General features: G+C 39.8%; 5 protein-coding genes across 9 annotated transcripts; 2 read left to right on the top strand and 3 right to left on the bottom strand.

The window, feature by feature from the left end:
• dcaf8 (DDB1 and CUL4 associated factor 8) lies at positions 1 to 8,142 on the top strand. The gene is made up of 13 exons (XM_018677953.2): positions 1 to 271; positions 806 to 879; positions 994 to 1,086; positions 1,379 to 2,019; positions 2,272 to 2,412; positions 2,548 to 2,642; positions 2,918 to 3,028; positions 3,188 to 3,318; positions 3,890 to 3,997; positions 4,162 to 4,292; positions 4,519 to 4,638; positions 4,924 to 5,040; positions 5,889 to 8,142. The coding sequence occupies exons 2-13, from the start codon at positions 843 to 845 to the stop codon at positions 5,994 to 5,996; spliced, it is 1,833 nt and encodes a 610-aa protein (XP_018533469.1). The 5' UTR covers positions 1 to 271; positions 806 to 842; the 3' UTR covers positions 5,997 to 8,142.
• Positions 8,143 to 8,946: 804 nt separating this feature from the next.
• Positions 8,947 to 17,230, bottom strand: ndc1 (NDC1 transmembrane nucleoporin). 2 transcript variants are annotated; one of them, XM_018677946.2, is made up of 18 exons: positions 17,066 to 17,230; positions 16,003 to 16,123; positions 15,819 to 15,920; positions 15,298 to 15,472; positions 15,082 to 15,208; positions 14,670 to 14,778; positions 14,461 to 14,512; positions 14,207 to 14,339; positions 13,641 to 13,736; positions 13,460 to 13,541; positions 13,119 to 13,280; positions 12,729 to 12,989; positions 12,119 to 12,231; positions 11,598 to 11,648; positions 10,943 to 11,006; positions 10,745 to 10,845; positions 9,995 to 10,155; positions 8,947 to 9,893 (listed from the first exon to the last, which is right to left on the bottom strand). In XM_018677946.2, exons 1-18 carry the CDS (start codon positions 17,102 to 17,104, stop codon positions 9,830 to 9,832), a joined length of 2,013 nt encoding a protein of 670 aa, XP_018533462.1. In that variant the 5' UTR covers positions 17,105 to 17,230; the 3' UTR covers positions 8,947 to 9,829. The 2 variants fall into 2 exon arrangements, with proteins under 2 accessions (XP_018533462.1, XP_018533463.1); XM_018677947.2 differs by lacking the exon at positions 11,598 to 11,648.
• A 357-nt stretch (positions 17,231 to 17,587) lies between these two features.
• zgc:113691 (uncharacterized protein LOC503529 homolog) lies at positions 17,588 to 18,346 on the bottom strand. Its single transcript, XM_018677795.2, has one exon. It carries the CDS (start codon positions 18,344 to 18,346, stop codon positions 17,588 to 17,590), a length of 759 nt encoding a protein of 252 aa, XP_018533311.1.
• A 1,232-nt stretch (positions 18,347 to 19,578) lies between these two features.
• Positions 19,579 to 23,541, bottom strand: yipf1 (Yip1 domain family, member 1). 3 transcript variants are annotated; one of them, XM_018677945.2, is made up of 10 exons: positions 23,443 to 23,541; positions 23,026 to 23,152; positions 22,654 to 22,811; positions 22,484 to 22,564; positions 22,257 to 22,344; positions 22,055 to 22,171; positions 21,769 to 21,935; positions 21,344 to 21,526; positions 20,534 to 20,637; positions 19,579 to 20,209 (listed from the first exon to the last, which is right to left on the bottom strand). In XM_018677945.2, exons 2-9 carry the CDS (start codon positions 23,057 to 23,059, stop codon positions 20,554 to 20,556), a joined length of 912 nt encoding a protein of 303 aa, XP_018533461.1. In that variant the 5' UTR covers positions 23,060 to 23,152; positions 23,443 to 23,541; the 3' UTR covers positions 19,579 to 20,209; positions 20,534 to 20,553. The 3 variants fall into 3 exon arrangements, with proteins under 3 accessions (XP_018533461.1, XP_018533459.1, XP_018533460.1); XM_018677943.2 differs by having other exon boundaries at positions 19,579 to 20,230; positions 23,443 to 23,540; XM_018677944.2 differs by lacking the exon at positions 23,443 to 23,541 and adding an exon at positions 23,276 to 23,434 and having other exon boundaries at positions 19,579 to 20,230.
• Positions 23,542 to 23,657: 116 nt separating this feature from the next.
• Positions 23,658 to 26,008, top strand: lrrc42 (leucine rich repeat containing 42). 2 transcript variants are annotated; one of them, XM_018677940.2, is made up of 7 exons: positions 23,658 to 24,423; positions 24,512 to 24,643; positions 24,748 to 24,869; positions 24,997 to 25,082; positions 25,164 to 25,277; positions 25,366 to 25,450; positions 25,539 to 26,008. In XM_018677940.2, the coding sequence occupies exons 1-7, from the start codon at positions 24,020 to 24,022 to the stop codon at positions 25,832 to 25,834; spliced, it is 1,239 nt and encodes a 412-aa protein (XP_018533456.1). In that variant the 5' UTR covers positions 23,658 to 24,019; the 3' UTR covers positions 25,835 to 26,008. The 2 variants fall into 2 exon arrangements, with proteins under 2 accessions (XP_018533456.1, XP_050925858.1); XM_051069901.1 differs by having other exon boundaries at positions 24,751 to 24,869.
• The last annotated feature ends 176 nt before the right edge of the window (positions 26,009 to 26,184 follow it).

Below are 26,184 nucleotides of genomic sequence, written 5' to 3' on the forward strand. Positions count from 1 at the left end.
CCGGAAATGGATCCACAAAAAAAAAAAAGAAGCTGAACCGTCAAAACATAAACAGAGCAGTCAACCTTGTGTGAACACAGCTGGCTTGTTTTATGATCTGCCTTTTGCCAAAAGCTTTATGCACGCATTCCTAATGTCGTGTGTCTTCCGTCAGAGAAATCCTAGCCGAGGCACTTAGCTCAACTGCTAAGTAGTGAGGTGGAGAAAATAAATCTGCAGTAAAGATTAGGACTAAACTAAGAAGTACGCCTCGTCGGGCCTTCGAGTAGAGGTAACGCTAGCTTTGCTAGTTAGCCACTACAAGCACTGCTAGCTGCTTGCTCGCTTTCGGACAACCAGCTGTTTAGTTGTTAAGCAGAACTGACAGTAGCAGCTTATTTTAGTTTCGATATTTGTAAGCCTCGGAAATGCTAGTTAGCATTAGCTCACCTCAATAACAAGTGCCAGACAGCCGCGCACTCGTTGTTTTGCAAGGAACAGTGCACTATTAAAGACCACAAAGCACAACAGGGTATTAGACAGGCCCGTGAGCCTACTAGCAATCGAGTTAGTTTGTTTATGTGGTTACGTGCAGTGGTTGATAGGTAGTATAATTAGCCTGGCTGTTAGTTTGGAAGCTATGGAGCTAGCAGGTAACTTGTGCACCAGAGTACACAGTGCGATGTCGGTAGTTGTCAACAGTTCAACGAGTGCGAGCAATTATGTCGGCTTACTTATGCGTACAAGTTGTCTGTTCTTAATCTGATCACTTGCCAGTTGGTTAATAAGCAACCTTTGTATTGTATTTGTGTGTGACACTCAAAAGGTTCTCCCTCGGGTCGACGCAGGACAAAGGAGGCAGAATGGCTGAGGCTGACGGCAAATCCACTGCGCTTAACGGTAAAGGATCAGTGCTGGAAAAATAACTTGACTATTTTTACAGGCCATAATGGTGCGGGCTGGCATGCTCGGTAGCACCGAGAGTTAATCACAGTACGTGTTTGGTTTGACTAGGTTCTGAAGAAAAGGAACCTGGGGAAGATCAACACAAGGAGGGAGATGCCTCTGGAAGCAAAGAGGGACAAACAGAGTCTTCCTCTCTAGATGGTAAAGTCAGTCCTCTAGTTGAACAGCTCCTTAGAAAGACTTGTGCTGCTAACATTGTTTGATATGGTACAGACTTTGTTAAATTATAATTTTAATTATATACAAGATTTTAAAATATTTATTTCTGGGATTCTCTGCTGTTGCTTTTCTTAAATTTCTCGCAGCCTGATAGTATTGATACACTTCACAGAAGAATTTTTGCAGCAATTTTACACCTTTTCTTGAATCTCCCAATGAGACAGTGTTGTCTTAACCTTATTTGCCTTGACTCTGAATTTCCCTATTTCTGTAGCTACTAAAGAAACAGGAGAGCCTTCAGGAGACAAGCCTATGCCAGATGTGGAAGGAGAGACAGGTGCAAACAAAGAGGGAGAAGAGGAAGAAGACACAGACAGCATGGATGGCAGCGGCCTCTACTCCCTGACTGAGGATGGCGAAAGAGAAAGTGAGGGAGGTAGAAGAGAGAGGGTAAAGGATAAAGATGGTGGGAAAAGGGCAGCTAGAAAGAGAAATAGACCTGGCGGTGGCACCAACCACTCCTCCAGCTCAGATGAAGATGACGATGAAGATGAAGAAGAAGAACAGAAAGATGATGAAGACGATGACGAGGCTATGGAGGCGTGGCTGGGAGCAGAGCTCCGTGACCTCCGTGGTCCTATATGGCGAGCAGTACCCTCACTGCGCTCCAGGGAGATTGGCAGGGACTCGCACCAGTTTGTGAGGCGTGTTTGTGGAGCCCGAGGCCTCGTGCAGAGGCTGGAGCTGCAGGGCCGCCTGGAGAGGCACACAGGCTGCGTCAACACATTGCACTTCAACCCCTCAGGCACACGCCTGGCATCAGGCAGCGATGACCTGCGAGTTGTGATCTGGGACTGGGCCATCCGCCGTGCTGAGCTGGAGTTCGACAGCGGCCACAAGAGCAATGTTTTTCAGGTAAGCTGGTATAGAAATTTTTACCTCTTTAAAGCAAATATCCAGACAGAAGAATGACCAGAGTTGAGTAATGGTGAGAAGAATTTACCCAAAAACATTTATAAGATTAAATGATGAGGGTGGGTAATTAGTTCATATTGTCAGTAGTAAATGGTAAAACTTGAAAGACAGCAAGAGTAGACACAGAGTGACTGGGTGACAAATCAAAGTGTACTGTGGTCATAAACCTTTCCCTGCTCTTAATGTACATAGGCAAAGTTCCTGCCTCACAGCGGAGACTCCACCTTGGCCATGTGTGCTCGAGATGGTCAGATCAGAGTGGCTGAGCTCTCTGCCACACAGCGCTGCAAGAACACCAAGCGGGTAGCACAGCATAAAGGGGCAGCACACAAGGTGGGTGTTTGCACTGTATTCGTGAATGAAAGTGTTAAGTTGTTTGTGCTATAAAGTGCAGCTGTGATAGATATATACTGTTAATGGAATACAGTCTCTCCTCTGTGTGTGTTTATCTGCATATTTTTATTTCAGCTGGCCCTTGAGCCAGATTCGCCCTGCTCCTTTCTGTCTGCTGGAGAGGACGCTGTGGTGTTTGGTATTGACCTGCGTCTAGACCGTCCGGCAAAGTGAGCAATGCTAACATTAAAATTTACTGAGTTTAAATTTAGTCAGACCTTGGTAGTGAAAACTATTGTCAGAGCTATATAGTCATAGGTATTGATAAAACCTTTGTAGTTTTGTTACACAAATTTCCCATCTTTCAGTCAGTGTTGGTGAACTTTCACCTCTAAACAAGCTCCTCTTTATCAGTTCTCCTTTATTTGTTATATGTTGTTTAATTTTTAGGATTTTCTGTAGTTCATACCTGTTTTTCCTTTGTCTCCTTACATTTTTGTGGCAGTAAACTGGTGGTTGTAAAGGAGGGTGATAAAAAAGTCGGGCTTTACACCATCTTTGTCAACCCAGCAAAGACACACCACTTTGCTGTGGGTGGGAGAGATCAGTATGTGAGGTAGGAACTGGCTTCTAGCTTTAATTCTATTTATTTTATTAATAATGCAAATGGGATGCAATTGGAATAGTTTAAAAATATTTAATTTTGTTGCTTACTGTCTTCTAGATGTTACTTTTAATTTTTTTTCCCACTTTCTTTGCTGCTCCCTCTCTTTAGGATCTATGACCAGAGGAAGATTAATGAGAATGATAACAATGGTGTACTGAAAAAGTTCTGTCCTTCACATTTGGTATCCAGTGAGTCCAAAACCAACATAACCTGCCTTGTGTACAGTCATGATGGTACAGGTAAATCACCTGCACAATGAAAATATTTTAGAAAAGTGTAGTGTTTGAAGTTTTAAATAAGCACAGCACAAAAGACGGAAATGGAGTGGCTTGTATGCAGTCTCTATAAAAATAATTTGATATCCCTAAGGCATGATTTAATTGCCCTGCAGTTTCCATAATCCAGCTTCAATTTTATATTTGAATTCAATTTGATTGTCCTGACATAATTTCTTTCTCTGTTATGAACATATACCAGAAATATGTATTGAAAACAATGAGACCTGCTCAAGTAATTGTCTTAAAATTACAAAACTTCTGCTCCTCTCAGCCCTGATGCAACCACAATGCAATATCAATGACACTCGAATAGAATCAGGTCTACTCTCACTGAATAATTGCATCAGTGTGCTCTCATCTTTGCAGAACGCCAGTAAACTTGTGTTTAGCACCAGCTACAGAAATTTATTAAAGTTATATTAATTTGGTTTTTTTCTATGATCAATAACTTAGCTAAGGTTGTCTGAATCATCTCTATATGGCATTAAAATAAATTCAACAAATGACTCTTTGATCCTCTTTGTCTGTGTAGAGCTCCTGGCCAGTTACAATGACGAGGACATCTATCTGTTTGACTCCAACCACAGTGATGGAGCTGACTATCGCAGGAGATACAAGGGACACCGCAATAATGCCACAGGTATTTAATTTAGCCACTATTTACAGCATTAGAAATCTGTGACCTTTGTACCCAGCCACAGTTTTAGAAATTTGACTTATCAGGTGTTGCTAACCCTAACTTTACAAGCATTTGGCAGTTGGCCTCCTGTATAACCCTCTCCCATCATCGCTTCTTCCTAACAGTGAAAGGTGTGAATTTCTATGGGCCATGCAGTGAGTTTGTGGTTAGTGGCAGCGACTGTGGACACATCTACCTGTGGGACAAGTATTCTGCACGTATCGTCCAGTTCATGGAGGGAGACAGAGGAGGAGTGGTGAGTTACAGAGAGAAGTATATCATATAATGTATAACATAAAAATAGAAATATATATTTGTTAGACTCAAGTATGACTTAGAAAAAGCAATGCAAACACATTTCTACCGTAATGTTTTTGTTTCAACAATGATTTCACAGTTTTGTGTTTATTTAGAATATTATGTGTTAAACTTCATGTTCATGTTTAAATCTCAGTCCCTCTCTCTACTCTCAACAACCATAGGTGAACTGTCTGGAGCCTCATCCCCATCTGCCTGGTATGGCCACCAGTGGGCTGGACCACGACATCAAACTGTGGGCCCCCACTGCTGAAAGCCCCACAGGACTCAAGGGTCTAAAGGAGGTATTCCTTTTGTTTTATTGTTTTTCTGTATCATAATATATTCTCACAATGGGTAGCTGAGGTATTATTGTTATTCTGTCTCTGCAATCACACAAGTTATGATGACTAAAATGTCACCATAACATAATGTAACGATACAAAACGACATAAAAGAAATCCAGGATATACAACAAATAAAAAGTACCTGAAAGTGAATGGAATTTTGTTTCAGGGACATGTTGCACATACACAGTGTTGTTTTGTCACATTCACACCTCTAATTAAGGACACGTTGTGTTTACCAAGGTGATGAAAAAAAACAAGCGGGAGCGTGATGAAGACAGCGTGCGCCACGGTGACCAGTACGACACCCAGCTGCTGTGGTTCCTGATGAGACACATGAGGAACAGACGGCCCCCGAGGGTGAGCTCTCAAACACTTCAACAAACCTGGGAAATTATTAATTATGTTTTGGGGTGTGGGTGAGCAGAATCTAACAAAAGGATCCTATTGGTTACATTATGGAAAATACAGGATCCAGTGTTTTTTGAACTAAGCTTCTTCTAGAAACTAAAGGTCAGGACATCTCTCTCTTTATTGCTTCAATTTTGACCATTCGTTTTCATCATCTGTTTCCTTGACTGTCTGCCAACTTTATTGAGATGCATTATTAAATACAAAATATCTTGATCTTAGACTACAGTCCAATCAAAGACAAAATCACAAGATTCGACTCAGTGATGACAGTTGATGAAAATACTACAAACACTGCCAAAAGTTAATGAATATGTCTTTCATTAGAGATGATTACATTCAATATACATACAATACATAGGTAAAATATTTCTGACTCATGCGTTTATTTAATGTGTATATACCAAAATGAACTTTTGGCAGTGTTTGTAGTATTTTCATCAACTGTCATCACTGAGTCGAACCTGTAGCACAGTGTTGCTGTTAAACCCTGCATTCATCAAATGTGTTTGATCAGCATCATGGACGCAAACGTGTTGTCGATCAAAAATGTAATACAGCCATGAAAGTTCTGTAGTTATGATGGCCTGGAGGCCGAAAATGCTAACTAGTGATTTTGCATTAAAATGTACATGGTTTCTGCTTTAATGTTTGAGTTGATTACTTAAAAGATGTTGATAAGATATTTACATGCTGTTTTAGACAGGAGGGCTCTGAGTTCCTGTGCATACTGTTAAAACCCAAATGGTCTCAGTTGCACATTCTTTTCTGTGCTCTTCCTCTTTCTCTTGATCCAGGCTCGCCGTGAGGGTGCAGACCCAGACACAGATGAGTCCTGGAGCTCTCCAGATTCCTCTGATGAAGAGGAAGGAGGTCCAGACCACGTCCAGTGCATGTCCTCCTGAGCCACACACATACATATTTAAAAACACACACACACACACACACACACACACATATATACACATACATATTTACACACTTTATTGCCCTTGAATTGATGCACATAGGCAAGCACTATTGACACACTGGCACACTCAAACACTGACGAGCCACAGACTTGGGGTGTTTTTTTTTTTTTGTTTGTTTGTTTTTTTTCCAAACACACATACAATCTCACACAGACAAATGCGTACATTTACTTAAATATGCTGTTGAAGCAGAGTGACAGAGATGTGTTAACGCCTGGTTTCCCAGCAGTTACAAGTGTGCACATGGCGACTACAGACTGCATACACACTTCCAGAATCTTTTTTTTTTTTTTCTTTGAGAATCGTACAAAAAGGTTTATTAAGTGCTCACATCCCTATAAACCACTTGGAGGCCCATGCTTGTCCATACATTATCTATATGCTCAGAACTGTGTACTGTGCGTGTATGGCAACAAGCACCTCCAATTTTTAGGCACCCTGTAGTAAGCTACACATCACCAGCACACAATCTCCCCCTCTCTTAGTAATACACCTCTTGCTCTTGTGCTTTCTGTGCTGATGAAGAGGGGTTCAGCAGGGAGGAAGGGCGTAGACTCAAACTCTCAAACCATCCCCTAAATGTGACTTCCTTTTAACATTTGAACTTTGGAGAGGGGAACCCCGGCACCCCTCGCTGCATCGCCCCAGCCTCACACTGTTTTCTGGCCCTGAGCTTGAGCAGTTAGTTGCATTTCTCCCACATTTTGCTCCTGGAGGACTACTAAAATCTCTACATGCTGCACCACCTTACATGCTGCCCTCAGCTACTCCCTCGCCTCCTCTTTCCATCACCCTCCCCCCTCACTACTGAGTGCACTTTGAATCAGGGATGCTTTAGTTTGAGACACAGACAAAACGTGCACTGAGTGAGTGATTTTTTGGATGGAAGAGATGTTGTTTTGTCTTGTATCTCATTGGAAAATCCACAGTGAAGTTCACTTTATTTCTCTTGTTTTTTTGTTTTTGTTTTTTTTGAGTGAGGGGAGGGTATTTTGCACTTTTTTTTCTTGACTGAGGAAGAGGAGGTTTCCTTTTGCTTCCACCAGCCTTTCCTCCTCCTCCTTCCTCTTCTCCCCACCCCCCTTCACTCTCCATCCTGACACCCATCTTTGACAGGACGTCTTCACCTCTCTCAGTGAACATGAAAGTGGAGAAGTAGATGGTGTTCAGCATGTGCATAGGAAATAAGGACTGATTTTGGGCCCTGTTGGGGAACCGTGTAATTTTAAGCCAGAACCGACCTGGATCAGTCGCAATTGAAACACTGCCTATGAGCCAGATGAGACTGGAGTAATAAAGGACTCCACTTCTTCATGCGGTTCTTTTAAAAATCCTTCTGTGATGCTAAACATCTCGAATCAATTGCTGAGTGACACTTTTCAGACTAACATTTGAACCAGGCCGTTGTTTGCTGCCAGCACACCACTTGTGAGAAAACCTGTGTCTGTGCTGTATTAACATTGGCTCAAAGAGGAGGACAGGGGGTCGGCAGGGTCAATATGCTTGCCAGTCATTTGTTGTGTGAGAGCGATAAAGTCCAGCTTTTCTCATTTTCTATGAGAACTCTAGTTAGTTGAATTTATATGTACATATATAAATATATATTAAAACTGTAAAAAAAAACAAAAAAAAAAAACAACTTTAGCAAATGCTGTTTGACTTCAAAAAAAGAAAAAAAAAGATGTCGAAACATTTGATTGGTATTGATGCAGAGGTTTATATTCTATATGAGGACAAAGTACTTTTAAATTCCAGAGAAAACAAAAGACTTGAGGCACCATTTTTCCTTTTATGAATGACAGCCCTCTGTTATGAACAGAATCGGTGTCATTTCAAGTATTAAAGTTTTGACTCTCTTTGTTGTTCAAAAGAAAAAAACAGTATTTCCTTTCTATATCTTAATCCATCATTTGAGACAGTTATATTCAGAATTTTCCCACTGGCTATTTTTTGGCATCTTGTATACATAATAAGGCTTTTGATGGACAGTTTTTTTCCACCACTGCCTAATATTGCATTCTACCAGTTCAGTTGGAAATATGTACGATTCGTGCAATAAACAAAAAGACAGTGCTCTTGATGATGTTGTCATTTTATGGTCTCATTCTTTGTTGTAGCATACTGTGTGTATTGATTCTATTTTATTGACTGACAGATTTGGCCAGAGGAGGTCTTATTATTTATCTATGGAGACTTGCTTTTGTCAGCACCAGTTTTCAAATATCCTTCATAGTGTGGACTAGCAATGTGCAGTATATGCTCATCATTCAAAATCCAAAAGTTCTTAATACAGGCTTTCTGTCAAAACAAAATATTGGGCCCAAACTGAAACCATTAAGACTTTTGGATTTTACTAAGAACATGGATTGTAGTGACATCTCTTAAGTAACTCATATTAACTCATAATAATTATTTGTTCTATTGAATATTGTCATATTTTTAAAAATAATTTGTATGCCAGGCTTTTGACATGACACAGTGGGAAAAATGCAGGTACAAATAATAAAATGAATGATGGCTGAATTCTGTTGAACTGTTTAACTCTCACTGTCACATTGAGAGCCCACACAGTGGAGTCAATCAGCCAAAATGGAGCCAGTTAAAGAGGAGTCAAAATGTCTGCTGTGAGAAACATCTGTTGTATTAATGGATGTTTTGAGCAGATTCCTTGTCCAAAATATCTGCTGTCCATTTCCATTTCTATTATACCTAAACTTTCACATCTTAAGTACCTGAGACACTTGCACCCACACTTAAATCCCCACGACCTCTGGCATTAAACTTTTTTCCATCATGGGAGTAGTTCCCATGATGAAGAAAACAGAGTTCCACGTTCATGGACTTAGTGCTTAATTCAGCTGAGAAATGACAAAAACTTGACAAATGATCTTTATATCATGTTTTTATTCAACAGGTCTCTGAAAACTCAAACTCATGTTGGCAGTGACATTTACCCACAACTGTAACCACTCACCATCCTGATCTGACATAAATGACAGCTGTATTTCACATGAACAAAACAATAGTCTACAAGTACAGAGATATCTGATTTGTAAACCCAATTGTAGTGTTTTCTAGTTAGAAAACAAACCTGGACTGATGTGCACAGTTGTGAAACCAGCTCTCCAGGACGGTGTCTAAAACAAAACCAGATCTAAGAAAACACATTTTCAGAGCACATTTCAGACACACTGTAAACTGAAAAGATCTCATTAACACATAATACATTCCTGCTGGCTACTCTTACAATTTGGGCCATTTCTTTCACTCATCTCACTTGATACAAAATGTTTTGAAATCACAAGGATATAATTCAAGAAGACAGCAGATCAAGTATGAAACCAAAACAACTTGTACATAATGTAGTACAAATAGCTCTTCACAACTCATCCCAAATGAACAAAAATCAAATATAATATACCGTGATATTATTTTTTTAAACAAATGAAACAAACATGTTTTGGAATGAGTTGCTACTCCATGCAGTCAGCTGGTTTAAATCTCCAACACAGGAGGTGACAGTTTTTTACAACCCCTGCCAACCTGGTGCAGTCTGTCAGCTGGAGTCCTGCCCCCACCTTATGCATGTAGGAGATGTGATCTAGCCTATCAAATACAATCTGCCACAACATAGTGCAGACATAAATATTAAAAGAGGCACCATCATGAGCTTTCACTTGTTGCCTCGCTTAAGCCGATGTGTTCACACGCACATCACATCACACTGATAAGAATCCAAAAGGCACAGGAGCCGAGTGTCAGGTGTGTTATTCCTTGTACTCCAGAAACTGCTGCAGTCGTTTCCGGTGCTCTGCAGACATCTGAACAGCACTGAGGATCAAATATATATATATATATATATATCAAACATTAATGCATTCCGTATAATAATTTTTAACAAAAAAAAGCTAATTATTAATGATAGGCCTTACTTTAAGTGATCTCCAAAAGTGGTTGTTATCCTGTAGATGGCAGTCTTGAGTGTGGCCCTTAAAGCAAAGCGCAGTGTTTTGTAAGTCGAGTCTCCTATGCTGCTGGTTGACCTGACGGGCTTGCTGGAGGCATGAGGCAGCTTGAAGTGGCGATCTACAGCCTGAAGACAAGGAGAAGTTGTCAGTGTGCACATGACTCAAAGTGAGAACAGTCATTTGTTTTCTTTACATCTACCCTGCAGTGTAATGAGGCTCTGTTGCATGTGCATGCCAACTATGTCAGTATGTCACCACAGTAATGTTGATGTAATCCTGTATGCTGTGACTGAAATCTTTGATGTCTCAGTTTCTTTTCCTTAGAAATAAACAAGGACCCCCCCCACACACACAGAACTGAATCTCAGCGGTGGATAACTCAAAACCGACAATATGAACATTTTTTGTGATTTGGATGAGCAGTCCCTTGAATTTTTTTGATTGTAAAATGTCAGTGAGATCACAGTACTGTGTAGTTAGTGTTTGCTTTTGAGGTACAAAGTTTAATTTTTAATTTACAACAGGCTGGTATGTTTTGCCAATTGCAACAAATAAAGCAGTGAAATCTATTTCTTACACTTCTTTTACAGCCTCTTTAAACATTACATCAGTTACTGTGTGGACATTTTGCTAGCATTGACAACAGGGTCTTGTATGAATTGTGCATGTCCAGTCTGTATGTGCACTCAGAACAGCCACAGTAAACCAACTTACCTCTTGCAAGACCAGCATGCAGCTGAGAATGCTGGGTAATGCAGTCTGTACAACCCCAAAATGGTCTTCTGAGAAGGAGGCCTGAACAAGGTAAGACAGACCTGGAAGGATATTAGAGGAAATAATGATGAACTTGCTGGGGTTAAGAGGTTTCATCCATATCAAATGAAAACAGAGAAGTCCATCATCTCCTCCTACCTTCTAAAGCCCAGATGTGAGCCTGGCTGTCAGCAAACAGAGCTTGACTGGAGGCTTCTGGAAGCTGCAAGACACAGTGTTAACTAGTAGTAGTTCTCTTTTTAAATGACAGTTGCAGATTCAGACCAATGACTAAGGAAGTGGTTAGTTAGACACATTTTAGTGAGACTACACTATGACATGCATGTAGGATTAAAAGAAGGCACAATCTCAGAAAGCAAAGCAAACTTACCAAACTAGTTTCTACATACAGGAAAAAGTGAAGTCTAAGTACAATGTCTGGTTCTGACAAACTTCTCAGTACGTCACACTTATAATCACGAGACAAAATTTCAAAACATTTGATTAGTACAAATAACACAGATTTTATAGTACTCAACTTTCAAGACACGTTACATGACTCCTCAATTCAAGCTTTTAAGGTAATTAGTAAGGCTCATTGTAACAGCTAGATGAGTGGAAAAGAGCTACATTAGTAATGCCTGAACAATTAGGCCCAACCAGGAGTTAAATTAGTGATGCCTGCAGGTCGAGGTTGTTAGATTTGTTAAAACCAAATGAAAATCTACTGTGCCAAAGGAGAGCATGCAGGAAGGAAGCCCCTCAGTTTTCAGAAGTCTACAGGAGATAGCATGCACATGCCACACATCCTTACCTTGTTAAACAAATACATTATCAGCACCCGCTTTGCCAAGAAATTTTTAACCTGAATGGGACAATTAAGTGTAGAGTTGTTTTGGTATCAAAACTAGAAAATATAAAACACGAAAATGGCTTTCCACACTTAAGCCTGGGCCCTTGTAAAAACATTGAAACCTGGATATCTCTACACTTGAGGTGGATATATACTCTCAACAGATGACGAAGACAGATGATGTGACCATTGTTTCATCAGTAACCAGACTCCAAATTAGATTAAGTCACAGTACATGTGAACAAGGAAAGAGTAAAAAATGCACAGGGCAAACGGAGATCTGTCCATTTTTACAACTATGAACACCTGATCGTCAGTTTTGGAAAGTTAAATGTGTGAAAAAAAAGTTGTGTGAGGCAGGGTTTGATTCTTATAATCTTATCCCAGAGTTAAGTTAAGTGTGAAAAGCCTTATGACAGAAGCACAATGCTGGACAGACTAACAATTACATTATAATTCTGATCTGTAACAAAGTGAAGTACCTGTTCTTTTCTGTTCTGCAGGAACTGAGCCAGGAGACTTGGTTTGGAGGCTTCCTGCTTGGGACTGGGAACTGAGGCAGGGGATGGTGGGAAACTGCCATTGACCTGTGAATCTGCAATGAGACAAAGGTTAAAGTCACAAATGGGAACAAAAAAGCTGGACTCTGAGATATCTATACCAATTATCTATTTAGTATTAAACGTATATAATGATTCCCTGAGCCACTGACAAGTTGGTATAATCCCATGCAAGAAGTTCAAAAGCTGAAATTAGCTGATTAGCTGATTAGTTCAGGTGAAAAAAATGTACAGAAAACTACTAAACACATCAACAATTTCAGAGCTGCTCATAACAGAACAAGGTGAAATTTGTCACTTATCAACTGAAAACCCCTTGGTATCAACATGTCAACTATTCCCATATACACACACATATAATACTTATTACCATTTATAGTGATCCAGCAGGAACATGTCAAGTCATGAGGCACCACAACTGTATCAGCAGTGGCTGCTCCAATAAGAATTTTCACAGCTCTATTTAGTTCAAATTGGATCCTGCAGTGTTTGTTTGATCTGAGTGACCTGTCTTCCATGAGCCTCCTCTCACCTGTGGAGGTGGACCAGAGTTTTGGCGCTCTCCTCATGATGTGTGGGCTCTGCACTGTGCCGTGCCATGGTGAGCACTGTTCTACTGGAGCAGTGAGGCGCCGCAGGGCTGGAGAGGCAAAGGGGCTGTCCAGGTCAGGAGTGAATGGTGCCGTCAGAGGGCTCTGTGGGCCTCCAACAATGGAGCGGGCAAAGACTGAGGCTGGAGTTTTCATAAGCAGAGTGGGCCTCGGGGACATCAAATCCTCTGTTCCTGAGGTTACTTGTAAGAAAATAAAGGACAGAGGCAGAGGATGATCTATCAGGATTTGCATACCTTTTCCAAACATAATTTAGCAAATAAAAGCTTCTATAATAGCTAGATCTTCACTCTAATCGACCACTGGTATACCGGATGTCTCTGATGAGGTCTTCCTTTCACTCCCAGTAGACAGCGATTTGGCCCTGCCATTGGTTGCCACAGTGTCGTGATAGGCTACAAGTCTCTGGGTCAGATCAGCCAGCAGTGACAGACACTCCCCACTGATGGCATTCCAGTTATGAGGGTGGCCACCTGAAAAAGAGAAGGATGAAAAGATATAGTAAATACATTTTGCTTTTGTTGTTATTAATACAACATAATCTGAATATTTGAAGTGTCTCATGGTTTATTTTATACAGGAAGAAAAAAATAAAAAACAGTTCTGAGCAAGGGCCTTTCAAGGACTTTTCTACACAGATGACATAACAGACCTGGCTGACTCAGACTGAAGACCTCACAGCGTCGTGATGGTGAGTGTTGAGACAGCAGAGCCAAGTCCTGCAGAGCTAGGAACTAAAATTTGGAGGACAAGTCACAGCAGCCAGATTTGATAATAAGTAGGCACACAAGAAAGAGGTAACTTGAAATAATGTAAATGTGTGCATTACCTACCTTTAATATCATTGGCTGCTTGTCTGTAAGAAGAACCTTGGGAAGACACTGATGGGCATCTTCAGTAAAAGATGACTGCACAGGAAAACTGTACACCTGCAGATGAGAAATATTATATAAACATTAGACAATTACCTTCAAGTTAAACTTTAAGCACTGAAGGCGATTCTGAGACATTTACCACGATTACACACATAATCCTGTTTAGTCAGGTGTCTTTCACATACTTAGACATTCAAAGCTATGACAACGCTGCCCCCTAGTGTCTCTAAATAATTAAAAAGCAAACAGGGATTGTCTTTGCCGAGCAATACAACACCCTACTTAAACTGGACAACAAACTGGATTACCTTATGGTGGTCACAATGGTCAGGGGGCATGCTGATCACACAGTGTATAAGGTTTAAGCAGTAACCTCTAACCAGCAGATCAAATTTAACAAAAGCATGCAAAGAACAATTGCAAACCTTGATGTTTATTTGACTTTTGTACTGTAGCACAGAAAGATGTAATGTTTTGTTGCTGTGTAAATTTTGTCTTAAAAAAACAAAACAAACAACACATACCTCAGTGACAAAGATCCTAAAGAGCAGCAGTGTGATGTACCATGTAAAGAGGAGGAAGGTGGCACTGATCCACAGGTGGTAGAACAGGGAGAGGTCCAGCAGTCCAGCAATGCTGTCAAGCGGGTGGGCAGAGCTGGAGGTGGAGATTGCACACAAACACATCCATGAAATTCCTTACATTGGTACAGAGATTGGCCACTGCCAAAACATTAACAATGTTTAATCAAGAGATCATATGAGGAAACTATACTGACCTCGTCAAATGCAGATTCAGTGTTTTACAGATCCATGCTCTTGGAATGTATCCTGTTAATGTTCAATTTAAATATTTTATTTATCTATCACTTCTAGTAGCATTGTTCAGAAAAGGACAAAAGCAAGACAAAAAACAGAGCTCAAATACAATAACTGAACAATACATAAAAGGTTACTAGAGTTTTCTTTATAAACAGAGGTCACTCACCCAAAAAGAAATACACAACAATGTAGTTCCTGATCGAGTAAAGTGCTTGAATGGCGCTGCACTTCACCACCAAAGGCAGGGATCCCTTGAAGCGAAGGTATTTGTATTGCTAGGGAAACAACAATAGGCGAGCATGAATATGAATAATTAAATGGAACTCAAAGCAGCATGCTGGTATTTTTGTTTTTTAAAGTCTGGTTTAACTGTTCAGGCTCAATAGCTTTAGTTAAGGTAGTATCAGGTCCACAGTCTATATAGTGCACAGGAAACATGCATGTATTTATCTAGACTGGCAGAAAACCACATCTAGATACAGTAGAGGTATGTTCACACTGTCACAGTTTTCATCTGAGACCAAGCTATCCAGGAAAAGAACATTTTCAGTCAGATAAGTGAGTAACCTCATACACACCTGAACAGTGTGAAAGGAGACATAGTTCATGTTGTGGATCACACCCAACAGACTGTGAGAAAATCCAACAAAGGCTCCAGCCAGCAGAAGGATGAGTTGATACTCATTGAGACACATCTGAGGGGAACTGTAAGTGTTGAAAACGAATCGAGGCAGTTAGGCTACAGCTGAAGCATGTAAAGCTAAATGAGATACGTTTATGTGGTAGCAGCCTACCCATCACTCTGTATGCACGGATAGCCGAGCGTCTCATATCTTCCCCCAATGGTGATGGCACAACACCAAGCCACAATTATTCCCATGATACAGTGGACCACGGAGCTGACAAACTGACGAGGGTGGAGCAGCTGACCCAACAGGGCGATCTTTGAGCATGCAATAGTTGGAATGACTAAAGAGAGGGAGAAAAAAAAAAAGTGAGCCAACATCAAATGTTATGTATTAGACTCTATACTAATAAGGAATAAAACTTGGAATAGCAATGTACAAATTAGTCAGAATCATAGAAGTGGAAGAAAAAGGTTGAATATGCAACATTTTAATTAATTACACCAAAACTGATAATAACAACAATAACATGTTTGATCAAATTATGTAATGTAGTCCTGTATAAACTGTATTATTTATTGTAAATACATTTCCTGTTACTGTTAGCTATTCTGTTTGTCTGCTGTATATTAATGCTAAGGTGATTAGCATTCATTTATGTCACTTTATATCTATGTGCTGCTGCTCACCTGTATAATACTCCAGGTTCAGGAATCCCACCATGAGGATCACTCCACACAGCAGGATGAAGGAGAAGATGGCACTCGCACTCGTTAGCAAGGACAAGCATTCTGCAGGTAAAGAAAAGCATGACCTTTGTACACAACTTCACACAGCTCTCAGTCAAATCCCAAAATTACCGTGATGACTGACCTGATATCGTGTGGATGGGATGGAGAAAACTGAACCTGCTGAGGATTATAAAAACTGCTGTGATGGGTGGCAACAACAGGACAGCCCAAGCAATACTGGCCGCAGCTCTCCAGCAAATCACCTGAACAGAGCAGTCAGTATTTATACACACAACAAATACACAAGCATTAATTTGCCATTGCAGAATAGTTACTGTTACAACTATGTGTTACAACTACAGTTAAAGTGACAAAGCACTGTCCATATTCAAAGTATTAGGCTATTCCAAAATACCTTCTCTTCACAAATCTATTAGAAGATAAATATATTTCGTTGCCCTAAAGGTTAAGGACACCCACAGTAAGATTTTCTGGTTTTAATGTAATATAAATGGAAGGACCCCGCTCCCTTTCTCTTGCTGAAGTGTCTTCCTTCTTTTCCGTGTTAAAGCGTTTTTGGAGGGTTTTTCCTTATCAGAATAAGAGCTCCAGGCAAATTTGTGCAAGCAAAATGACTCGACTTAATTATCCACTGAGTGGTATACATCAAAAATTTAAATTGATAGGTACTTTCATTTTTTGTTCATCTGCGGTAGGAGCTATGAAGCATCTATTGTTTCAGTCAGTGTAGATGCATAATTCAAAGATAACTGGATGCTCTCTTGTTGGATTTGGCTAATTTGATCACTTTACTAGATTAATCACATTCAGGAACCCAGGTGAATTAAAAGTCACACGTCTTTTAATTTGGTTTTGCCAGGTTTAATTACTTTTTTCAAAAGTCTTGAAAATACAGGAGGATTAAAAGAAAACCGGTATAAGGACTAAAAATCTGTGTGCCGAGACGTAAGTGTCATACTTTTAAATTCTGTCTAGCATATACAGCATAATATATAAAACTGCATATTTTGTTTTCGGTCATCCTAACTGTTTCCTCCCCAAAATAAATAAATAATAAATGCCTTTTAGCTCCGCTCACATCAACTAGCATAAAAACACAGGCTACTTGGAGTTAGCATGCTAGCACAATCGAAACTTTTTTTCCTTTATGAATGACGAACTGATTTCAAAAGACAAAAACTCACCTTGCGGACAAACCAACAACTTTGCTCTGTAGAAAACATGGCTGGATAAATAGAGAGCCACACGGCGATTATAATTTCTTCGGCTCTCCTGCTGTCAAACTATTTCCACTCAGTTTCCCATATCGCGCCACATGCACTCAAAAGACCTTTGAAGGACCCCGAATAATAGTTGTCCATCTTCCTGCCTGCTGCCAGCATTTCACATCAACACGGATTTTCTGTAAATTGCTTTTTGAACAAAAGTTATATGTATTTACAGTAAATTCGAACTGTTCGGTCCATGCAACATTAATTAAACTGCATACGCTCATAAAACGATAGCTTAAAAACTTTTGCTTAAAGGCTGACTTAAACATAAGTAAAACGAATTAAAAGATGTCATTGTTTAAATTGAATCTTCTTTTACTTGTTTGTCATGTACAGATGTATTACACATTTGTTCTATAATTATTTCCTATTATTCATATATCTCTGCTTTACTTTCTCAAAGCAGATTGGCTGTCGTCTTTCGTCTGACCCACATCAGTTCTGAATTCCTTTAGTTTCATCATGCATGAAAGCTTTCTTGTCATTATGATAGCCATTTCCATAATTTGGAAAACTGTGTTTATCCAAAACAGTTTTTTTGTCAATGTCCCGAGAGAATGGCTTGGTCTCAAAAGCATTGGCTGGGAGCTTTTGGGATGAACCGATGGACATCTCAGTTTGAATTGCTTTATGGACAAGTGGTTTCTGTCCAGGTTTCTGAGTAATTGCAGGAAGGGCGAGCTGCTCCCTCTGGACCTTCTTGTCTTCCCACAACTTCAGGAGACGACGCTGATTATTTGTCATGTCCTTGAGGTTTTGCTGCAATGACTGAACTTGGTCTTCTAAAAGAGTTTTAGAGGTGACTGTATTTGCCAACTCTGATGTCAAATCATCAATGGTCAGGCTCAGCTTCCCAGCCTTCTCCACCAAGGAACTGCATTCACGCTCCTTCTCGTGTAAGTCATTGATTATGTCCTTTGTGCTCTTTCCATTGAACTTGGGGCTGCACTCAAGTCCAATCTCAGTACGAAGAGCCTTCACTTGTTTCCTCAGCTCCTTGTTGTCCACGGTCAAGGTTTTCAGCTTCTGTTTCAGAGCCTCAGTTGAACGCATCCTTGACTCATACTGTCGGAGTTTCTCTCTGAGAACACTTTCTCTGTGCATGGCATCATCTCTCTCCTTCCTACATTTCTCCAAAAGTTTTAAAGTCTCAAATTTGGACACTTTTTCACCTTTCCCATTTGAGGTGGCCATCCTATGGAAAGTCCAAATCACAATATTAAAAAATCAAAATCAAAAAGGCATTTTCTTTAAAAAAATAAAAATAAATAAAATAATAATAATAATAATAATAATAAAAAACCATTACTTAGAAGTGATTAAAATAGTCCTTGAGTATTGCGCTAACAAATCCACAAGCAGGAGCAGCTGCCTGCATGCCTGAGACTGAGGCAGGTGACATTCCTCTAAGAGGGTTATCTGTTTGACAGACAGCTCCTGTGTAACTCAAAGCTGGGGCTAGAATGACCATTAATTAGGGCGCCACCATCCCTTTGACACCGTTTCAAGTGACACAATTTTTTTTCTGTTTTGTTAATTAATCTAAAAACTTTGCCTTTGTTAGTCAATGAAAATATTAAACACAGTCTATGCCTAGGTCCCCTGCATGTGAGCCTGTATGTAAAGCCTGTAGAAACCAGCTTTACATACACAAGTATCTCTTTCCACTGCAGGTGATTGGTGCATCCAAACAGCAACGTGGTAGACTTTATCAGTTTGCTCAACCACATGACAGTTTAGATAGATGAGTTGGAAAAACAGCAGCAGCAGCCAAATGTCCACTTTTAAAGTTAGACACTCTCTTTAAAATGTTGAAGTTATACCTATTAGATTCAGTCTCTCCCTTAAATATTTAAAATGTTCAACTGCTGAAATGTACTGGCAGCCTTTAATGCTGTCAAGACCTGGCAGAACAGAGTCACATTGCCCACACATGGGAGAGCTGGGGTGTTTGAGGTTGTACTACCTAAAAGCATCCACAGTCACTATTGTTGCAAATAGCGAACATCAGCAAGAGATAAGGTTGGATTTGTATTGGTATTTAGCCTAGGATTTATATATTCTAGATTTTAGTGGAAAAAAAAACAATTAAATACACAAAATTTTATACAAGTAAAGTGATAACATTTGTGTCATTAGTATAAATATGATGCCACAGCCTGTTAGCTTAGTTTAGCATAAAGACTGGAAACGGGAAAACCATTGTATCTTATTCCCTCTATTCCTGGTGCTTATGCTAAGCTAAGCTAAGTGGCTGCAGCATAATATTATACTAACAGCATCTAAGTGGTATCAATCTTCCAGTATAACTCATGACAAGAAAACAAACAAGCATATTTCCTAAGATGTGGAACTATTTCTTTATGCTGAAAAATAGGATCTACATATACTGTAAACTGATCATTGTCATAACATCAGAAACTTCATTAATGAAAATGGGTCCCAGAAAGACCATGTTTTATTTTATTCCCCATGAAAACAGACATATCAAATGTTCATCACAAAAAAAAAAAAAAAAATTACAAAAATAGTTACACAAGTTGTAAATCACTTGGATGGGTCTTTGGCATTAGTTTGGGGCAGTTATGATTATATCAGTTAGAGAAAAATACAATAATTCTGTGTACATATTAAGGCCAACCCTTGAAAATCTTGCCAACACCTACAATTGTTATGCTGTTCATACAGTAACCTCTGTACACACATATACTAGACAGTTCTCATTATAGGTAAAAAAATGCATGAAAAATGCATATACAAAATGCCACCAACATTACTGCAAAGACTGGTTAGCTAAATATTTCAACTTACAAAGCTTTAAACTAACATACTAAAAGAGATCTTGTGTGCTGTGTAACACCATACCCCATTTATTTTTAAGGAAATTCAGAACCCATCCCGTTAGAAATAACATACTCGGTAGCAGTGTTCATTTTCAGAGGTCACTCAGTTGAGCCAAGTACACACACTGGCTTTTAAGGTCTTGAGCCAGAATGTCCAAGTGCAGGTGAAATCCAGACGACCAATGACTTCATCACCACAGCAACCCGATTCTCTCTAATAAGGCAACAAGAGAACCTGCAATTTAAAAAAGAATAACACTTGCTTTGGGAAGGAGAAATCATGTACAGGAAGTCCGGTGTCAGATGTTCTGCTCAAGCAGGTCAAAACAGCACATGCTTGAGCCAAAGCCACTAAAATAGGCTAACAATATAGAGCTGCTAATGCAGTAGGCCTTATTCTTAATACAACTGGGTGCAAATATAAGAACAACCATGAGAAAGCACAAGGGGGAGAAAGATGAGTTACATGTATCAAGTTATTCGTGTATTTGTACAATGAGCTCATGGCTTTACAAGCTTTTGTGTCACTATTGTTTACCTTCAGACAACGAAAGGCTTTCATGTTGAAGATGGTGCCTTGGTCAGCACTGTTGCAGCAGATTTAACAAGTACTTTGCGTTCCGAATTGCTAAAGAAATAGGCCTGAAAAACCAAGCAAATAGGAGAAATAGTGTAAAAGAACATGGCAAAGAGGAAATTACATGTTTAAGAGAAACTACTAATCAATCATGGACTAAAGCTGGAGTGTCTGGGAGTAAGCGTGCAGCAAATGTTCAGTGATACAGGAGAGAATACAGCATTCCTGCAATCGATTTATCATGGTCAGCCTTCAGACATGGCTTACTTTGTAGACTAATTACACGAATGTGACCAGACAGATGATACCCCTGCAGACCTGACAGTATTCACATTAAGAAGTGCACTAACAGCCCGTTGTCACACCAGTTAGCAAATGCGGTCGTCACAGTTTCCAATGAAGAGAGTCTCCCCAGAGGGAGTTAACTTGACACTATCAGGTGTAGTCATTTCCCAGAAACACACAGGGACAGAGACACGCAAAAATGTCCGTGTAGTGTAGTCTGTGACTGACATAGACAAGTTGGGTCAAAGCTTGGCCATGCTACTGAGATCACTGAGGACAAAAGAGAGTGAGTCAATCATTGTTATCTACACCAAGATGGGCAGGCAGTGTTTAATCAATTGAATTAGCGCAGATATAGATTGCCAAAGCAGGACAATGAATGTTGTATCTCATTTCCCAAAACAGATTCATTTTCCATATCACTCCAATTTGTAATTAATCCTACAAGAAACGTTAAAAGAAGCATTATAGCTATAGTATAATTACCTTACAACCAACAGCAAGTAGGATGTTGAACACCACAATGGCTGACATGGTCGCTATGATAATTTTGGGGTGGTCGTCCCTGACTGCAGGCCAGAATGTCAACATCAGAACTGAGCCAGAGAGGAAAAGAGCCACCACGATGGAGCACCACTGCAACCATTCAAATGTTCCAATCCATAGGACCTTATATAGGAAACAAAAGTGCAAATGGATCAGAGTAGCTTTTCAACTCAACTGTTTTATTTCAAAATGTTAAATAGATAAAATAGTTTTATAAAGCTGAATGTTACAAAGATTTAAAGCTTTTCAGCTGTACTGAAGATATGTTACATCCTGCCACAACTGTAGCACAAGAAAAATGACAGTGAATGTTATCAGTTTTTACCCCTGTTACTCTGATTAATTAAAAAAAACTGACATCTTACCACTGCAGGTATGTATATTGAAAGTGAATAGCCGTAGACGCACACTATCTCCATAAAGGAGTATGACACCAAGTTCATAATCTTGTTGCTTCTCCATAGCAGGAAACTCCAGAGGGCAAGTGGCACCAACCAAGCATAGCCAAAGATTGCTGTTGCAGCTATGGACACTGAAAAACACAATATATTCGAAAATAAAAGTGTTTTTAAGAGGAATTTGCAGTACAATTTCCTCTTACATTCAAGCTGAGCAAGTGAGCTGTGAACACCAAAGAATAACAGCACTTACCTTTTCGAAACTCTGGGGTATACTTGTAGGTCGGATCGCCCAAGTGGGTCAGAAAGTTGGATAAATTTCCACTGATGGCAATGGCAAACACAAGAGTGGTGCAAATCCAGAATGGTCCTGAAAACACAAGTATCAGTCACTTAGAACCTCAGTTTGCGTGCACATTTGAACAACCTCTAATTAGGGCATGAAAAGTACTAACCATATAGATCAGGGTTTCTACGAAGGTAGACCTGAATAAAGTTCTTTCCAGGCCATGGCATCACTGATCCAATGATTCTTTCCTTCACCTGAAACAAATGTTAATAATCATTATGCATGTGAGCTCATTAAATCTATATTGGGTCTGATGCACTCCATGTTAGGTAACACATTGTAATAGTGGTAAAAAAAAAAAAAAATCTTTAAAATTAGTAGTAATTATATTACGTGATGGGTCTCGATGTCAAAAAATCTTTGGTAGTACTCAAACGTCCAGAAAGGGACACTTTTCTGTTGCCCGGAGAGAAGCTTCAATAGAAAAAAAGAGAAAGAAAACATTTAGTAGTACATAGTTTAAAAATTCACACATTCTTTGTTAGTATTAGTCCTGTCCTGACCTCTGTTTTGTCGTCAGTGGCTAGTGGGTCCCCATCCTCATCATCAGGAGGGAAACCAGCAGCTTTTCTTTTCTTCTCAGGCTTGATATCTTCATCTTCAATGCTAATGGTGGTTGCATCTCTGTTGGGCTCTAACAAATTGCCTGCTTCTTCAAATTCTAAATAGATGGCATGGAAATACAACAAGTTTATGAGTTAAGTATGCATTGTTGCTGTGAATACATCGCAGTGCTGCAGTGGTAGAGTTGGGAGAGATGTACGTTTACCGAAGGTATTGAGAGTAAATACAGAGAGAGACAAGTGCACTCAACCAAACAACACGGAGGCAACACTGTTATACTATTAACACAAAACGCTGTAGCTGACACTCACCTTGAAACTGAAATGGATCATTTATCGACGCCATTAATCCGGATTCACTCTCAATAAAGAGGTTCTTATTTCCGGGATTTATCGGCAAAATATTGTTGCACGAAGGCAACAACTTAATCTTTGAAAACTGTGAAGGAGAGAAACACAACTTTATTTAACTTCCGAGCCTAATTATTCATTCCCTGTATGTTGGATTAAGGTTTAACAATGTGAAATGCAGGGAAAAGAGACAAGTTTTAAGTTAGCTTACTGGTTAGCTACCACGTCCTCACTTGACAGCTCATCAACAACTAGCCAATTACAGTGACGGTATAACGCAACATTACAAGGGGCACAAATAACAAGAGCCTCGTTTGCATTTAAAAGTCAAGGACTTGGTATTGTTTGGTTTCTTTAAAAAAAAAGACGCATGCTCACCAAATTATTTTCCAAAACTCATGAAAATCATTTCAGTTAGCCAAACGTTGTCAGGGAGGGGACATACCAGTCTTGTAAACAAGACTACTTCCTGTTACTAAACATTTTCAAAATAAGGGTTCCGCCTTTTAAAAAAATGAAACATACAATCGACCACGTGAAGCCAGGTTAATTATGATGTTTCTATGAGTTTATTTGAGTGAAATTATTGCTACTACTTGTGGCTTCTTAGTATTCCGGGATCCTGAAACAAGCGTCTATTAGTAATAGGCTTTTAATTTGAAGTTACCGGCGGCAACTCTCATAATGTGCAGTGTAAGCTGTTGAAGAGAACTCGAAACACTTGTCAAAATACACGCAAGTAAGGAACTAATTAGAGTGAAATGTGGAATGCAATGGGAATAGCTAACAAACAATAAAACAGCCAAAACTTAAGACTCAAGGGTCGAGGTTTCAGCTTAAGTCAACGATTCTATTCATTAGCTAGCTACTGAGCTACTTCAGTTTTTGTTCTGCCTTAGAGTTTAGCCGGCTAGCTAAGCTCACATGAGTTGAGTGTTTTGTCTTCACGGTAAAAATGTGTGACCTTAGTATGGACAGTGGCACCATTTATGTCCGAGAAAGAGGCAGCCTTCGTCGTGTTGGTGACATAGTCCTGGCGCAGCCAAAACCAGTGTCATCTTGCAGAAGGACAAATCCGTTTGTGCTGAGAAAAGAGCATTTCATATTCACCTACAATGCAGAAGGAAGTCTGAGATACACCACAAAGTCGCTTTTTGACCTCACTCTGTTGTTCGTAGCAGACAACATTCACCATGTGGACTCTCTCGTCGGTTTTCCTGAGCAAATAGGAGACAGACTTTTTGCAGCAGCAGAAGAGAATCGTGTATTTTCAAACACAGATATTTCTCCCAAAGCCCTGCAGTTATTCAGTGATGCATATGGGCAGATGGTGCTTGGATCACTCTGTCTACGAAATAGGTAAGTTATGGTGCTACTGTCTGTATCTCCACACTCTCTCAGGTTTATTGGCCATAAATTGCAGTGTTTCTTGTCCCACTTTCTGCAGGTTTCCACTCTTGCATGAGCGGATGGATGAAATAAAAACATTTCATAGTCTTAAGTCTCTGGATTTGTTTGGCTGCAGACTGGGTGATGATCATGAGATATTCCAGCATCTAACATCCACCTCATTGGCAAAGTAATAATACCTGACTTCTCAGCCCCAAAGACACATTGTGGATAACCTGAAAAAAAAACAAAAAACAAAAACATTACTAATGCTTCGTTGTCATTCATCCTTAGCAGCCTAATTCAGCTTTTCATCGGTGGTAACAGTATGTCAGATGTTGGCTTACAAAGATTGACTGCACCTATTCGGATGATGAAGAAGGGACTGGACTGTCTTCAGCTCCTGGATGTTTCCTGTTAGTTACCAGAATATTAACACCTGACATAAAGTGGTGACATAAACACCACTACGTCCAAATTTAAAGCAGTCACAAATTGATGTCCATTACTAAACTGTCATCGGTTATTCTCTTTCTTATACAGATAACCCTATCTCAGAGAGGGCCCTCAGATACCTCACATGCCTCCCCAAACTTGAAAAACTTGATGTATCTGGGACCAGTTTGAAGGTAAGCCAATAATGGTTGTGTGTTAAAACATAACTGTAGCATATTGTGATGCTGATATATAAATGTAATTTATACCTCCAGCTTGGTGCAGGATTGAAAACAACCATATGGAACCTGTTGGGACTCATTTGTTCCGAGAAACCACTGGACAACTTTGATCACTCAAGATGTAAAACAGAAGGTTGGGCAGAGCAGGTAAATATTCTCAGGTACTGATGAAACTGTAAATGTTGCAGGTGTAGTATTTTACAGTTGCTCATAAACAATGCTTGACTCATTTCAGGTTGTAAACCAGTGGGAAACAAATAGCTCACAAATGCCAAAACAGAAGAAAATTGAAGAATCAAGGACATCAGCACTACGCTTTTGTAAGTTTACATTACATTACATTACTTACTACTGGTAAGTCAAGTTGAACTTTGTAACTTGAGATGTGAATGTTTTTCTGTTGTGTAGTTGGAAGGCAGAAGTTTGTCAGAGAAGTCCTGAATACAGCACCACTGGTATGTGAGCGTGAAGAAGAGGCCAAGAGAGAGAGACTGCATTTCTACAGACCTGCAGCAAACAGTCACATACCAGAGAAACAGGTTCCTTACCCAGTAAATCACCAAGAAAAGGCTTCCTGGTACAACATTAAAAAAAGACAGCGTCAGCCAGAAAGGTGTGACAGTTCACATCATAGTCCTCCAACAAAACGTTCACCTTCATCAGCTCTTACAGCAGAGGACATTGAATTGTTGAACAGCTATTGAGGTATGCATCCATGTAGCATTCCACAAAGAGCAGTGCAAAGCACAAACAGGTTCATTAACAAGCAACGTTTAGGCTGAAAGGAACGATGAGTCACCCTGGTCAACTGCAGACACTTTCACTTGGATTTTTAACATATCTTTATAAATAAAAGTTCAGTATTTTGCATGTTTTCACATCCTTGTTCGTCATTTTGTGGTTTGGAAACACATCCTTGTGTGCCAAGGCAAAGCAGACAGCTATTCTGGGGCCTAAACAGCTCACGATGTGTGAACTGATCTGATTCTACTTGGATTTAAAATTTGTTTGGTAATATGCAATACTCAAGCACAGTATCAACTGACACAAGGAC

Source organism: Lates calcarifer, linkage group LG4, assembly GCF_001640805.2.
Source record: "Lates calcarifer isolate ASB-BC8 linkage group LG4, TLL_Latcal_v3, whole genome shotgun sequence".
NCBI classification, from domain to species: domain Eukaryota; kingdom Metazoa; phylum Chordata; class Actinopteri; family Centropomidae; genus Lates; species Lates calcarifer.